This window comes from Zonotrichia albicollis, chromosome 16 (genome assembly GCF_047830755.1).
Source record: "Zonotrichia albicollis isolate bZonAlb1 chromosome 16, bZonAlb1.hap1, whole genome shotgun sequence".
Taxonomy (NCBI): domain Eukaryota; kingdom Metazoa; phylum Chordata; class Aves; order Passeriformes; family Passerellidae; genus Zonotrichia; species Zonotrichia albicollis.
Genome location: NC_133834.1, coordinates 7,613,098 through 7,629,277, shown reverse-complemented (window position 1 = coordinate 7,629,277; position 16,180 = coordinate 7,613,098). Strand labels below are relative to the sequence as shown.

At 43.2% G+C, this 16,180-nt stretch overlaps 1 protein-coding gene across 10 annotated transcripts in view; it reads left to right on the top strand.

The window, feature by feature from the left end:
* The window catches only part of LOC102071406 (acyl-coenzyme A synthetase ACSM4, mitochondrial), a 28,124-nt gene that overhangs the window by 10,540 nt on the left and 1,404 nt on the right, over positions 1–16,180 (top strand). For 5 of the 10 annotated variants that reach the window (XM_074552731.1, XM_074552733.1, XM_074552729.1 and 2 more), the window contains 8 exons: positions 183–262; positions 1,224–1,347; positions 1,647–1,727; positions 1,844–1,945; positions 2,617–2,744; positions 2,843–2,942; positions 3,543–3,662; positions 4,309–4,767. In XM_074552731.1, the coding sequence (XP_074408832.1) occupies positions 183–262; positions 1,224–1,347; positions 1,647–1,727; positions 1,844–1,945; positions 2,617–2,744; positions 2,843–2,942; positions 3,543–3,662; positions 4,309–4,395 (822 nt within the window). In that variant the 3' untranslated portion in view covers positions 4,396–4,767. Of the gene's footprint in view, positions 1–182; positions 263–1,223; positions 1,348–1,646; positions 1,728–1,843; positions 1,946–2,616; positions 2,745–2,842; positions 2,943–3,542; positions 3,663–4,308; positions 7,723–9,479; positions 9,746–10,526; positions 10,738–11,175; positions 11,384–11,783; positions 11,928–12,339; positions 12,497–12,950; positions 13,031–13,715; positions 13,840–14,561; positions 14,643–14,767; positions 14,870–15,772; positions 15,901–15,998; positions 16,099–16,180 lie in introns of those variants that run through there. The other 5 variants (XM_074552739.1, XM_074552738.1, XM_074552737.1 and 2 more) reach the window with 5 other exon arrangements.

The following is a 16,180-nucleotide window of genomic DNA, read 5'->3' as shown; positions in this document are numbered from 1 at the left end:
TTCTGTTTTCCTGAATTTTCAGTGAGTTGCCAGAGTGCTTATTCTTCCCTTAAGGCACTTTAAACCAATCAGCTGATTGATGCCCCTCAAAATTGGCCTCTTTTGTTAATCACCTGCACATTCACAAGGTCAGACCCAGCATTGCACTTTCTTTTCAGCACAATAATTTCCTATTTTTCTAGACTCTCTCAAGATATCCCATCACCACCTTCTGCACAGCTCCCACTGCCTTCCTCATGCTGGTCAAACATGATGTGAGCAGGTACAGCAGGGAGGGGAGGGAGGCTGGGGTACAATGCTGGGACACCTCTGCATGCTTAGTTCCTTAGGTTCCTCAATTCTCTTTTACAGTTCAAGGAAACCTAATTAGCACAGCTTGCTCTCAGTAAAGAACACTCTCTGTTTTCAAATGTTAGAAGAATTAGCCACACCATAGGCTACCTGGGCTTCAGGACTGGCTCTTTGAATAGACAGCACAGAGGAAACAAAGGAGATTTTTTTTTTTAAGCTGTCACTTCCTCTGAATTTAGGCTTCACAGTTCAATTGAAGTCAATGTTTTGGACAGCATTGGATCAGGGAGTTACTGGTGCACCATGGAGTTGTTCTCACATGCTTGGGAATGAAGGGACCAGTTAGAGGAGTTCTACGTGCTGAGAGTTACTTGGCAGATGTTCTTCCTGACTTGTTACTCTGCAAAATACCCAGCTTGTGAGAAGGGGTTTTCAAGGGGTTTTCACATCTTGGTAAGGTACTCATTCTTGTCACATAGGTCTTTCATCCTGCCAAAAGCCAATCCAGGTTTAGCAGAGTTCAGCCTCTGTGTATCTATTTATCCTTCCTTTTGCTCTAGAAAATTCTCTGTGTTATACTAGATCTTAGATGTTGGCACATAACTGAGCTTTCCACAGACATTTGGTGTGCTTGTTCAGATTCCTCCTTTTATGTCAGCTCTCCCACGGAAACACTTTTGCTCATGCATTTTCCAGCAGAAAAACCTACTTCTATTGCCACAGGGATAAACCACATCATCTGCAGTGGCAACTCAAGCAGTCTAGCATTCTAGTCAAGGTGTGCATAACAGGGTGATGATTGTCATTTCCAAAGGAGCTTGTGAAGTTTTAGGTGTACTTCCTTGGAAAGCTGAGGAAGGCTGTTCGGTTAAATCTATTTACTGCTCTTTGCAAGAGTTAAGAGAATTATTTCATTTGCTGTTCCTCTCAAGCTACAAGTTCCCAAGTCTGAAGCACTGTGTAACTGGAGGGGAAGCTCTCAATCCTGAAGTGTTGGCGAAGTGGAAAATCCAGACAGGGGTGGATATCCATGAAGGATATGGCCAGACCGAAACAGTACGTTTGCAATAAATGTAATTACTGGTAGTAAAATCCTTCACCATCTTTACTTCAAAAGCAAAACTAAATACATTATTTGCTCTGGGTATCAATTTGTCCAGTGTGAGGTTTTAATGAAAAATATTGAAGCAGCTCACATCCCAGACTCTGATGTTCTTGAGAACCAGAGTGCTTTGGTCCCGATTCAGCCCTTGTCACAACAAAGTCACAAAAAGGAGTCCTTTCTAATACAAATAATAAAATTTACAAGATATTGCAACAATTTTTTAAAAAGCTTTTAAAAATCTGTTCTGCAGGTGACAATCTGTGCCAATATGAAAGGAATGAAAATTAAACCTGGCTCTTTGGGAAAAGCTGTTCCCCCTTATGATGTGCAGGTATGTGGATAGAACAGTAAGGCAGTGCTGTGTCCCTTCTGTGGCCTGCACTGAGCTGCAGCAGATGTTCCTGTGAGCTGATCAAAGCAGCCCTGCTGTGTGTGTCCTTTCTGCAGATCGTAGATGAGCAAGGGGCTGTGGTGCCTCAAGGAGAAGAGGGCACCATTGCTGTCCGGGTGAAGCCCAAGCGTCCCTTCTGTCTGTTCTCCGAGTACTTGGTGAGCCTGACTTGCTGTGCCTGTGCCTGCTCAGGCACCCAGGAGACACCAGGGCAAAGGTCTGCCAGGAGCACAACTCCATGCAGAATTCTCAGAAAGTCTCCCTGGGTTACGTGAGGACTTTGAGCCTGATCAGTGCATAGTTTCAGGAACAGACTGACTGACTGTAGCTTCAAAATGCAACGTGAACCAGGGGATACCTTGTTCCAGATATGTGCCATGTGCTTCATGTTCAGAGCATCACTCTTTTTCCTCTCTTCCATTGCTATCTTTGTTTGAAAATTATTGAAGAACAGCCCATAAATTCTACTCTTACACATCAGAAGCTCATGGAGGCTTTCCAAGGCAAAGGTATTTTATTCCCTCATTCCACTGTCAGAGGTACCCCCATTCCATCAGGCACTCGGTCAGAGAAACCTTTGTACAGATGCCTGTCACACACAACATGTGCACAAGATCAACAGCATAAACACAAGCTACAGGACAAACCCCTCACATGTAGAGGATCATATGGCTTTGAGGTAGTGACACCTCAGTGAAAATATAAAGCAGTACTGAACACACTCATTTTGAGTACAATTTTTTGTTCATTTTTAGCATCACTGCTAAGGAAATGCATTACAATTCACTAGCAATAAGATAACTTTTTGGAAATGTTTGATTGTTGGCAGGATAATCCAGAGAAAACTGCTGCCTCTGTGCGAGGAGATTTTTATCTCACCGGGGACAGAGGTGTTATGGACAAAGAGGGATATATCTGGTTTGTTGGAAGAGCTGATGATATCATTAACTCTGCTGGGTAAGGCATCTCCTGTTAGATCTGCCTGATGAAATGCAGCCTGGCAAGGCCAAGGACTGGTCCCTGCTGCTGGGCTGAGCTGTCTCTGTGCTCCCCAGGTACCGCATTGGCCCCTTTGAGGTGGAGAGTGCATTGATAGAGCACCCAGCAGTGGTGGAGGCGGCTGTGGTCAGCAGTCCCGACCCAGTGCGAGGGGAGGTAAAGCAAAATAGGAAACTAATGTAAAAGAAATACCCTTTCTACTAAGTATCAACTTCCTTATAAGTACTAGGCTTCTTGGAATTCAGTGTTGCAAACTTTTGAATCCACACCTTGAGAGATGTTACAATATCAGAATTATTTCTTGGCAGGGTTTTATGTGGGGAAAAAAATTGGTTTTTCAGACTAATCATGTGATCTTTTTGTCTAAGCAATGAAATTTTGATTATTTCTCATTTACCACTAAGCATATGGTGGCAATGATATCCACAGTGTTGAATTTTTGCTTTATATTTTTCCAACCTTGCAACGTTTCTTTGAGCAACTGGGACAAGATTTTAATCTCTCTTTATTTTCTGTACTAGAACTTTTTGAAAGTTTAATGTATAAAGTTAGAAAAAAAGTAGAAAATAGAAAAACATTCTCTTCTCCAGAATGTGTCCTTCATAACACAGCAGTTGATAACAAACAGCTAGTGAAAAGGGAAATTAAAGAAAATTATTTGGCATTCTGAATTTTGACATTCACTTTTCACAACAAATGTATTCATTTATTGCCACCTCTGGAAGTTAATGGAACCCCTTCATTTGTGGTTCACAGGTGGTCAAAGCTTTCGTTGTTTTAGCTCCTGCTTTTGTATCACATGATCCAGAAAAATTAATTCATGAGCTTCAACAACATGTCAAGAAGGTGACTGCACCATACAAGTATCCAAGGAAGGTAAGTACAGCCCAAAAAGACAGGCTCTCTCATTGTACCTGAAGTTGTGCATTTTTTTTCCTGCTTCAGCTCTTCTTCAACACCTTTCTGACAAACACTCCAACCAGAGTTAGATAAAATGAAAGTAGATGACAGGGTCTGCTGCAGCTGCAGCCTTGGGTTGGCTGTGTGTGTTAGAATGGACCCAGGGGGAGGCAATGGTGGTAAAATTTTACTTCATGATGGCCCATACTTTCTTTCATGGAGTGCTGGAGTTTTCACAGCAGCTCAAATGGGCAAGGCATTCCATTCTAACCAGTTCTACCTTGAGCCCTCCTCTGACAGACAGCTAAATCAAAGCAAAAGTTCCTGCTGGCATCAGTGGGTTGGAACCCATCTCTTCTCACTAGGAAAGCCACCAGGAGCTCCCTGTCCTGAAAGCTGCAGCACTCAGCTCCTAGAGATGGTGGTACATCTCCCTGCAAGTACTGTCAGTGCAGTAGCTACAAGGTGTAGTAAGGAAATTCACCATTCCAGCCCTGGTTGTGCAGCTTCCCATCTGTTCATCCCCAGCTATCCCATGCTAAAAGTGTTTTCACAATCTTTTGTTGCACCTGGGAAATTACCCACAAGATCTTTGGCTATAGGGAGCATTTTTGCCTTTCAGGTGGAGTTTGTTCAGGAGCTGCCAAAGACAGCTACTGGGAAAATCCAGAGAAAGGTTCTAAAGAACAAAGAGTGGGCAAAGGTGTAAAAAGAGCAAGAGTGATCTGGAAAATGTGGAGAGAAACTCTCCATCATGTGTGCCAGCAATAATACAAGACACAGAGCGGGTTGTCATGACCCAGAGAAGAACAAGAACATCAGGGGAAAAAAACTGTGGAAGAAAAAGGAGAAAACATTCTTGAGAATATGTGGTATTGGAACCATTTTGCCATCAACCTACAAACTTTCAAAAGGAAGGAAATGCAAGTGATTCAAACTGTGGAATGGGAGAAAGACTCAGGTGCATACAGAGGTCTAATTTTTTTTACTACAGTTTGTATAAACATTTTCCTTAAAAAAAAAAATGGGTGAAACTACATTGCTTTGAGAATTACAAATAAATGAGAAATTAATACGAAGATATGTTTGTCCTGAGGTGGGTATCAGCAAATAATTAACATCCAAAACCTACCACTGTAACAATCTCAAACTCTTTCAGTGCTAAAGGGAAAATGCATCTCTTTATAATTCCTCTTCATCATGATGAATTTGTGATGTACTTAAATGGTTAAAGTTGAGGCAAAAGAAGACCCAAAATGCTTTAGGTTAAGGTGCAAATGACACACAATTAACAATGGTGTAAATGATTACAAGAAAAAAAGTTACTCCACAGAAAGGATTCTGCTGCTTGGTCTGTTTTGTGCCACATTCTGTTCTCATTATTTCAGAAGAAGTAAAGTCAGAGGGGTTTCACTCCAAAACCTTTACGAAGGAGTTTCCAGGTTTCACATCTCCAGGGAACAGCTGATCTTACAGTGCCTCTTATGGGAAACATGTCCTAACAGGTGAGTGAAATGAATGAAGAGGATCTCCCCATGCAGCTCCTGATCTCTCCTGTCCACAGCAGAAAGGTGAGGAAAATGTTATTTATCTGCACTCTTCATGCTGATGATCACTGAGCAAAGCAAATGTTATTAAATCAGGAGTAATCATTTTTGAGTCTCACTCCTCATTCTGAGAGCTTTGCCATTACTGAATCTTTTCCTCAGTTTCCTATATTCATTTTCACCTCTACATTTGCAGATGAGAAAGTGCTAAAAATTTGAAGGTTCTCACAGTATTCTTGGAGGATGTTTTTGTAGAGCACTTGGGAATCCCAAACTCCAACTGTGTTTCATCTTGTCAGTCTTGAATATCATTTCCCTAAATATTCCTAAATATTATGTCCCTCCTCTTTCTCTCATAGGCTATTGTGTAGATTTTGTCATTCTAATGCTCTGGAATACGCAAGTTACAGCTAAATCAGAGAATTAGAGCAGACTGAGGAAGGAGAAACATCTGCCTAAGTGATTAAGGATTGTTTACAAGTGGCCAGTGTTTCTCTGCACAATGTCCAAGGATTGTGGAGAACACCAAGAATTTCTGCTGCTTTTGACAAAATATCTCTCTGGGGGGAAAATCTGCATCCAGACTATTTATGTTGGCAGACACCACTGAAAAGATTAAGTTGTGTTAAGTTCTGGGTATTTGAACTCATTTGCCTGATGGGCAGATTAAATAAGGTTAAATTAACCTGTATAAGGTTCTGCTAAGGAAAAAGGCAATAGTTCCAATGTTAAATTAGTAACTTTTCTTGAGGAATAAAATGTCACCAATGCTGAAATCTGTGCACCAAAGATGTGAGAATAAACAGCTACAAGTGAAGACATGGGACAAGGGGTAAAAGACATAGGCAGGCCCATGATCTCGTTTTTTTGGTTCCTGTGGCATTCCTAGAGATGAAATTTCCTTGTAGGAAATGTTTAATAACATCTTTTGCTCTTTCACCTTTGTGAGCGGAGGCAAAGATTGCTCCTGAGAATCTTCTATGGAAACATGTATACATTTAAAGCAACCAAAAGACACATAATGGGTCACATGCTTTGCCAAATCTGTAAACTGTGAAGCCCTCTAGGATTTACTCCTGCCCCAACAGACAGCAGAGAATATTTCTGGCACTCAGGGCATGTAGTGACATTGTGTGTTAGTTTGTTTATTACCTTCTGTTAGGAATCTTGGCAAAGAAGAATGAGAATGTACATACATGACAAAATAGGGATGCTGTTCCTGAGAAAGGATAAAAATTGAAGTTTTAAGCAAGGAGTATAACTGGTCATTAGTAACTGTCTCCAGGAATGAATTTTCAGCTCCCTCAACAATACCTGTAAAATAAGCAGAATCAGCTACCAAATTAAAAAGTCATGTAAGAAAACAAACAACAGGACTAAATCTTTATTCATTATCTTTATCAAATGTTTAACCTAATTAATGGTTTGTAACAGTTTGAGAGAGAATTTTAAGTCCCAAATATTTCTAGGGTGATGTTTGCTGTATCTTTTCCTCTGCAATGGTCAGTCCAGCTTGTTGGGTGGCTGTGAGGGTGACTTTCAAAGTTGAATGTAAAATGGATCATTTTCAGCTGCAATAAGTATATTATCCATATAATGATAAACAATTGCTTGTGGATGATTCTGGTGAAGGGGTGCCAAAACTTTACCTTTATGCATGGTTTACTAGGCTTTTGCTTTATATCTACAAAGTCTGGAGCAGGTGTGTTACCATTAGGGATTTGCATGAGTGCTTTCCTTGCTGCATTTTTAATATCATCAAGCACTGGCTTTGGGAAGTTTGCAGCCTGATCTTGGGGCTGGGTATGAGCTCCCTGCCCAGCTGAGTGTTCTAGTGTTAGCATTGCCAGTGCCTGGTCCTCAGCACTGTAAAGCAACAACTGATTTAACATGCAACAATTGATGTAACAATCTCTTCCACCCCCTTTCCCACAGGGTGAATTCAGCCAGAGTCAGCAGCACAGTCATCACGCGCTGTATGTCATGAGGGCTTAAAAGATATGCAGTGAAAATAGCTTGCATTCGACTGCTGAAGAAAGGAGAAGCCTGTCCATAGCTTTTGGCAGCCTTACAGTCTTTGTATTTCCCTGTAGGCTCGAGGTTCCCATGTAGGACCAGCTCTTCCCCTTCTGTTCTTTACCATACTAGTCTGGCTCTTCTGCCACAGATCAGTGGAATAATTGGCTCTAGAAAGGATTAAGTTTTCTTCTGAGGAGAGGGGAGGATGCAAGCACCGTGTTGTTATTGCTGGAAGGGTAAAGGCAGAGCTGGTGCTCTGGCGCAGGCACAGTCATGGGGACATTGGCATGGCGATGTTGGACAGCAGCGCTTTCCGGGAGCGCGGTGGGCGTGGCTCTGAGTGCCCAGGAGGGGCGTGGCCCGGGGCATGCTGGGAGTTGTAGTCAGGAACGGTGGGGTGCAGTTGAAGGGCGACCGTTTAGGCAGCATGGTGCCTCTGGTGGCATAGACGTTAGCAGGGTGGTTAGCAGGTAATACAACACGGTATTCAGATGGACAGGAGAGAGGTTGGGGTGATGAGGAGCAGGAAAGGCAGGGGAGATCCGAGAGGGATCCCAAGCAGAGGACGCAGAAGGGAATGCAGGGTAGCTGAGTAACTTGTGTCGAGTTCCATTCTAGGGCAGTCTGCGGGAGGACAGCGGAAGGAACACGAAGGGGCAGGGGTTGCGATTTGCACTGCCTCTGTGTCTGGGACAGGTTCCACCCTGGCGTTCCATCCCCAGGGTGAGGGAGTTAAAAGCAGTCTCGGTTAGGGAAGGGATCCTGCACAGTGAAGTGGCCCCGGACCCCCCGGATTCCTGCCACACCAGCAAGGCCAGGGAGGGGCCGAGCGCCGGCAGTTGCTGCTCTTTGGCTTTGAGCGTTCTGAGAATCACACAGAAAGCAGGCACACCACGAGACGGTCCCCCTTGGTAGCTAGGGCATAAAGCGTGACGCCCACAAAATTCCAAAATCCCACAGAGAAGATTCCACAGTCCGTGCCGTGTTGTGCAGCCCTGCACGGGGCCGAGCCGGGGCTGCAGCCGGTCAGGCACAAGCGGCCGGGCTGGGCAGGGCCCTGTGGGCGGGTGAGAGCAGGGCCCTGGCTGCGGCAGAGCCTGGCACAGCGCTACTGGCTACAGTTGCCAGGAAGTTCCGAAACACCCAACAGGGGGTTTTAACTCGTGATTTTTGGCCTTTCTTCTATGGACCGCTAAGAAAAATTTAGAGTTATTGTATTTGTCCCCATCTAGTCTTGACAGTCTTATTCCCATAATAATCGGGATTAGGTGGGGTATGCTGCCCGCGTTGGGGTAGGAGCAGCAGGAATAAGTGCCTCTTTTCTCTACTTACCTGCTTTTTCTGGCAGGCATCCAAAAGATGTGACTCCGAGGGTTGCTTGTAACCATGTCAGGCCTGCTGATTTAATCCACAGCAGAGAAAATTAAAGGTCCTTATGACTGGTAAAACCCAGTGAAATCAAACAGAAGATCCCTCAATATGAGGTCCTTGTTTGGGCGGCAGTCATTTTAGTTTTCACTCACTGCAGCCCATAGTTCAACTTGGCCGGGGAAACTGACAAAAAAAGGGATGGGAATGATGGTCCTGCCCAAAAAAAAAACCCAAAAAAAATTTAATAGCAAAATAACAAACATAGAAACCGCAGAGTCTGGGGGCATGATCCAAAGATGGGGGGGAGGGGGTGTGGCAAATATTACAAGGTATAGGGATCTTCTAAGGGCAAGGATCCATTCAGGAATGTGAACTCAGAACATGACCTTATTTGTAAAAGGTACTGAACCAACTGAGAACAAGAACCAGTAAACCTGATCAAATATAGGATAGCTCTATTAACATATTGGTTTCCATGACCCCACTCTTCTTGCCATGAGAAGTTTTTTTCAGTGTCCTGTTTCCCATGGCCTCAGGCTGATGCCCCCTGCCTATGCTACTGAGGTTAAGCCACCATTTATTCCAGCTGGATGAGATTCCACAGTTGTTGTTTTTGTTGCAGGATTCATAGCAACAACTCTGCTAATTTTATTAAACTCAAGGTGACTGTGCTTATTCCTTCTATATACCATAATGTTAAATGTTCATGTCACAAAAATAAAGGTAACATGATATAAAATGAGGATGTGTGTAAACAACCTATTTATTCAAGATGGTTTGCATTCATTTATCCGACATCATACATGGGACAGCATCCAATAACTGGATTTGTTTAATGTCTTTTCTTTCATTCCAGGTGACTGATTCCTTAGATGTACACCTGATTCCTTCTCCTCATCATCTGATAAAACATCATTTATCATGAGGACATTTCTTAAATCCTGGATTCCTCAGTGTTTGTGGATTCTCAGGTCTCCTTCCAGAACATTCCATGGAAACAACAGGCTTCTTACATCTTCGATAGCTTCCCAGTTTGAATCTATAACCCAGGGTGAAAAGGAAGTGCCAGAATATTTCAACTTTGCAAGTGATGTCTTAGATAAGTGGACACAACTGGAAAAGGTAGTATTTGTCTTTTATTTTATAGACATTGAATTGTAGTTTAACCCCAGCTGTCAACTGAGAACCACAGAGCCCCTGGATCTCACCCACACACATCCACACACATCCAGTGGGATGGGGAGGAGAAACAGGAGGAAAAAAGGTAAAACCCATGAGTTGAGGAAAGAACCGTTTAAGAATTGAAATATAATAATAATCATCATCATATTAGTAGCAGTAGTAGCTCACTGTCCACTGATTGATGCCCAGCCCATCCCCAAACACCTCCCAGCAAACTTCCTCCCAGGTTGTAAACTGAGCAGGACCTCCTGTGATGTGGAGCATCCCTTCAGGCAGTTCAGGTCAGCTGTCCTGTCCACGATCTCTCCCAGCGTCTTGTGCAGCTCTTTGTTGGCAGAGTGTGGGAAACTGGAAAGTCCTTGACTTAGAGTAAGCACTGCTTAGCAACAACTAAAGCATCAGTGTGTTATCAATACTGCACTGATCCTAAATTCATAAACCACACACTTTACCAGGACATAGTAAGGGAATTGACTTCATTCCGGACTAAATGAGGAGACAGTGGAAAGAATGTCAGATGATACAAATCCATTTTTCTCATGGGTACTAGACAGTATCGGCTGCAGAGTGGAAAGCATTATTTTATTTTGGTTATCAGAAATACAGGTGTCACCCTAAGAGAGTGATTGCCAGGTATGATTTGCTTAGTTAAGCGTTATTTTGTATTGAAGTGAAACTTTTTAAAGTTTTTCTTATTATTATGTCTTCTTATGTGTTGAAGGAGGGAAGAAAACCATCAAATCCAGCTTTTTGGTGGGTCAATGATAAAGGAGAGGAGGTGAAGTGGAGCTTTGAGGAGTTTGGCTCTCTGTCCAAGAAGGCAGCCAATGTCCTTTCTGAGGCCTGTGGTTTGGGGAGAGGAGACAGAATTGTGGCAATTCTGCCTCGTGTTCCTGAGTGGTGGCTCCTGAACGTCGCCTGCATACGAGCAGGTGAGTGACTCATGGACTTGGTGGCTGCAGACAGAAAGCAAACAGAGCCTACAAGCCATCTATTAGATGAGGCTGAAGAAAATGCAAACAGGAATATTCTGCTGGGGCCTCTACAGCTGCTCTTTTGGCTAGAGGGAGAATTGGCTGCACCCACACAGCAAGCACAGACATGGTCCAGTCAAAATCAGTGAATTCAGCCAGTGAGGGCTCAATGGCTGCAAACAAAGGCCACACTTGACCACATACCTTGGAAGGGAGCTGAATTTATAATGGAAGAACTTATATGATTGGAGTCATTAATAATTCAATAGATCTATTTTGCTCTGCTTTTAAACTGATAAACATCCATGATGAATAAAATCAGCATCAAAAGAGAGACATAATCAAGTCATTTTGGGAAATGCTGAGTTTTCTCAATTCCTTCTTGCTTTTTTCCAGGAATTGTCTTTTTTCCAGGAACAACCCAACTAACTGCCAAAGACATCTTATACCGACTCCAGGCTTCAAAGGCCAAGTGCATTGTTACCGATGATGCCCTGGCACCTACAGTGGAATCTGTCCTGTCTGACACCCAGTTCCTGAAAACCAAACTCATTGTAGGCCAGGGGAGCAGGGATGGGTGGCTGAACTTCAAAGAACTCCTTGCGTGAGTATCCAGCTCTTTTCTTTCCAGTTCTTTCAGCTTTTGGGAGCTGTATCATTCAGGTGACATTGCTGAGTTGGGGGTAATTTTCAAAATATGAACGAGTTACATTTCTGTCAACTTGCAGCACTGGGATTACACTGCATTAAGTACATATTCATGGAACCCAGGTTTTGGGACCCAAGTTCAGGTCCTTCAGCTTCTTCTTGCTCTTCACCCTTGTGACTCAGAGTATATGTGACACGCAAAATGTGTTCTCTAACTTTTCGCTGTGATATATAATGGATTTAGTAAGATCATATAATTTGAGGCATCTTTCCTGTTGATCTCCTAAACATTAAAAATACTGCTTCCTTGGTGGAAAACTGCATGCAGTGACCAGAGTACATAATTTCTTCTGAAGGACTGCATCTGCTGAACATATATGTATGAAGACGAGGAGTAACGACCCAATGACTGTGTATTTTACCAGCGGAACTACAGGCTTCCCAAAAATGGTGCTGCATTCCTACTGCAGTTACGGCATTGGATTTGTAAACACTGGCAGGTATTACCTTGCAGTTCCCCCCAGGGTCCTGATTAAGTGCTGTGATCAGCACTAAACTGAACATGAGACCATAACATTCCAGTAAATGTTGGCATTTCATCACTGTAGGATTTGCAGCTTCTCCATCTTTCCTTTCTCATGGTAAAACCCTTGTTATTAAAACCTTCTTGAGGGCCCAGGTTAGCTCATTATGTGCAGAGCTGTGTCACTTGCAGGGCTGAAAGCAGAGGAGCAATAAGGAGAGCGTCCCTACAAGCGCACCTAAGGAAGTCAAGTGCTCTCATGTTGGGTCAACCTTCCCTGAGAGCCAAAGCAACCTTGGGCTGTTTCATTATACCTTAAAAGTTAAATCTGTGGCTTGGTGCGGATTTGCTTTCCCTGAAAGTCTTTTTCATCTCTGCTTTTTCATCAGGCGTTGGCTGAGCTTGGGTCCTTCAGATGTAATGTGGAATACCTCTGATACTGGCTGGGCAAAATCAGCCTACTGCAGTGTTTTTTCACCATGGATCTGTGGAGCCTGTGTCTTTATACACCATATGCCAGTGTTTCAACCAGAAATTATTGGAACTGTGAGTAATCCCCACATCCCAAGCAATCCAAAGGTACCAGAATGCCTATTCCTCCTTCCAGCACTTTTTCAAGACCTCTCAGCTGGATGATTCTCCTCAACATTGGCCTCTTGTGTGGGTCAGAAACCTTGACTTTCCCAAGAATACTGGAAAAGTTCTAGTAGTGTTCCGTATCACAATTAGGCTTGAGCGTGGGACACAGACACCTTGGAAACCCCCCCAAAAAACCCTTAACTGGAACTACTGCTCTCACTGGTCCTTCATTTACATGAGTGACTTCTGTTGAACAGAAAGTTCCATATTGTGGAGGAGTTGGACTGCCTGGTACAGTATTTTTAGGGTTTTAATCTTGCAGACATTTGAGCATGTAAATTGTGTTAATCACCTGCACATTCACAAGGTCAGGCCCAGCATTGCACTTTCTTTTCAGCACAATAATTTCTTATTTTTCTAGACTCTCTCAAAATATCCCATCACCACCTTCTGCACAGCTCCCACCGGGTTCCGCATGCTGGTCCAACATGACATGAGCAGGTACAGCAGGGAGGGGAGGGAGGCTGGAGTACAATGCTGGGACACCTCTGCATGCTTAGTTCCTTAGGTTCCTTAATTCTCTTTTACAGTTCAAGGAAACCTAATTAGCACAGCTTGCTCTCAGTAAAGAACACTCTCTGTTTTCAAATGTGAGAAGAATTAGCCACACCATAGGCTACCTGGGCTTCAGGACTGGCTCTTTGAATAGACAGCACAGAGGAAACAAAGGAGATTTTTTTTAAGCTGTCACTTCCTCTGAATTCAGGCTTCACAGTTCAATTGAAGTCAATGTTTTGGGCAGCATTGGATCAGGGAGTTACTGGTGCACCATGGAGTTGTTCTCACATGCTTGAGAATGAGGGAGTAGTTAGAGGAGTTCCGCATGCTGAGAGTTACTTGGCAGATGTTCTTCCTGACTTGTTACTCTGCAAAATACCCAGCTTGTGAGAAGCGGTTTGCAAGGGGTTTTCACATCTTGGTAAGGTACTCATTCTTGTCACATAGGTCTTTCATCCTACCAAAAGCCAGTCCAGGTTTTAGCAGAGAGCTCAGACTCTGTCATCCTGTTCAGTGTTTGCCTCAGTCTTAGGTGTACTTGGAAAGCCGAGGAAGTCTGTTTAGTTAAGGTTGCTCACTGCTCATTTTAGGAGTTAAGAGAATTATTTCATTTGCTCTTCCTCTCAAGGTACAAGTTCCCAAGTCTGAAGCACTGTGTAACTGCAGGGGAAGCTCTCAATCCTGAAGTGTTTTCCCAGTGGAAAGCCCAGACAGGGGTGGATATCCATGAAGGATATGGCCAGAGTGAAACAGTACGTTTGCATTAATTCTTGTAGTATACCCATTCAAAGGTAAGACTACTAGAGCCATGGTGTCCTTGATAAATCAATGGAAAAGGTTAGAATAATTTACATGATTTAAAAAAAAAAGACTTTGTATAATTATGATTATACAGTTCCAGAATCAGCAAGCTGCATATTCTAATAGTTTAGACCCCTGCAAAAACCTTGTCAGAGACACTTCACATCAAATAATTTGTAGGAGATCTCTTTCTCATCTTTACTTCTAAATAACCCCTGAACACATAATTTGCTCCAACTATCAATTTGGCCAGTCTGAGTTTTTAATGGCAAATATTAAACCAGCTCACATCCCAGACTTCTCTGTAACTGAACATTAACAAAACTATTAAGAGCTAGATCTCAGGCTTTCTCTCATTTTGCCCTTGAAATGGTCCCAAATTAATTGTCCCAGTATTGAAATAAGATCTGTAATAATAATCTGCTGTCCTGCAAAATAAAAGTCAAGAGTTTGCAGGACAATCCACTGGCTCAGACTCAACAAAACAAAGCTCTCACAGGTCTGCCCTGAAATGCCTCTCAACCCCTCTGGTATTCTCAAAAAACCACAGTGCTTTGGTCCCCATTCAGCCCTTGTCACACAAACTCATGGAAAGATGCCTAATGCAAACAATAACGAAATTTACAAGATATTGCAACAATTTAAAAAAATTTTTTAAAAATCTATTCTGCAGGTGGCACTCTGTGCCAATGTAAAAGGAATGAAAATTAAACCTGGCTCTTTGGGAAAACCTGTTCCCCCTTTTGATGTGCAGGTATGTGGCAGTTGTAGGTAGAAGTATAAGGCAGTGCTGTGTCCCTTCTGTGGCCTGCACTGAGCTGCAGCAGATGTTCCTGTGAGCTGATCAAAGCAGCCCTGCTGTGTGTGTCCTTTCTGCAGATCGTAGATGAGCAAGGGGCTGTGGTGCCTCAAGGAGAAGAGGGCACCATTGCTGTCCGGGTGAAGCCCAAGCGTCCCTTCTGTCTGTTCTCCGAGTACTTGGTGAGCCTGACTTGCTGTGCCTGTGCCTGCTCAGGCACCCAGGAGACACCAGGGCAAAGGTCTGCCAGGAGCACAACTCCATGCAGAATTCTCAGAAAGTCTCCCTGGGTTACATGAGGACTTTGAGCCTGATCAGTGTGTGGTGATGCTGAGGGGCAGGACATTCTTAAGAAAGCATAGACCCAGGCACACTTAAAGACATTCTCCCCTGAAACTGAACTATCACAATTAATAAGCTATCTATGTTTTTAATCCTTTTCTGAACCCTCATAATATTTGGATATTTGTAGCATACTCAAGCAGCAACTTGTAAAATGTAATTGCTCACTAAGGGACAAGAAACTTCTACAAGATCAATACTATAGCTTCTGGTTTTCACTCTGTCTTCTGTTGTCAAAGTGTTTTCCTGTGTAAGCAGGAGGTTACACTGGATGTAGAGGTCCTATAGGTCAATGCAAACAATGAAGTTTTCCTGCAGGTGACCTCATTTCAGTTTTGATCCTGTCAGTTAAGGGTAAAAAGTTTATTTTGACATGAGGTTATTGTGGCAACCACTTCCAATGATAAATCATCTCCCTGAACAGAGTGGGTTACACATTTTTGGGGGTCACACATTTGCTTTGATGGATGGGCATTTTGATAGAGCACAACTTTTCTCTCTAGAACAGAAATCTCTACATACATTCTTTAGTGTGTAGTGCTCTCTTCCACCTGCCACACACTTCAGGCACCAAACTGCTAATTAACATGGCTTTTTAGTTGAAAACATGAAACAGTACTGAACACACTTATTTTGAGAACAAGTGAAAAAATTATTTTTGTCATTTTTTGCATCACTGCTAAGGAAATGCATTATATTAGTAATAATCAGGTACCTTTTCTGAAATATTTGATTGTTGCCAGGATAATCCAGAGAAAACTGCTGCCACTCTGTGTGGAGATTTTTATCTCACTGGAGACAGAGGCTTTATGGATGAAGAAGGATATATCTGGTTTGTTGGAAGAGCTGATGATATCATTAACTCTGCTGGGTAAGGCATCTCCTGTTAGATCTGCCTGATGAAATGCAGCCTGGCAAGGCCAAGGACTGGTCCCTGCCTCTGGGCTGAGCTGTCTCTGTGCTCCCCAGGTACCGCATTGGCCCCTTTGAGGTGGAGAGTGCATTGATAGAGCACCCAGCAGTGGTGGAGGCGGCTGTGGTCAGCAGTCCCGACCCAGTGCGAGGGGAGGTAAAGCAAAATAGGAAACTAATGTAAAAGAAATACCCTTTCTACTAAGTATCAACTTCCTTAGATGTATTAGGCTTCCCTG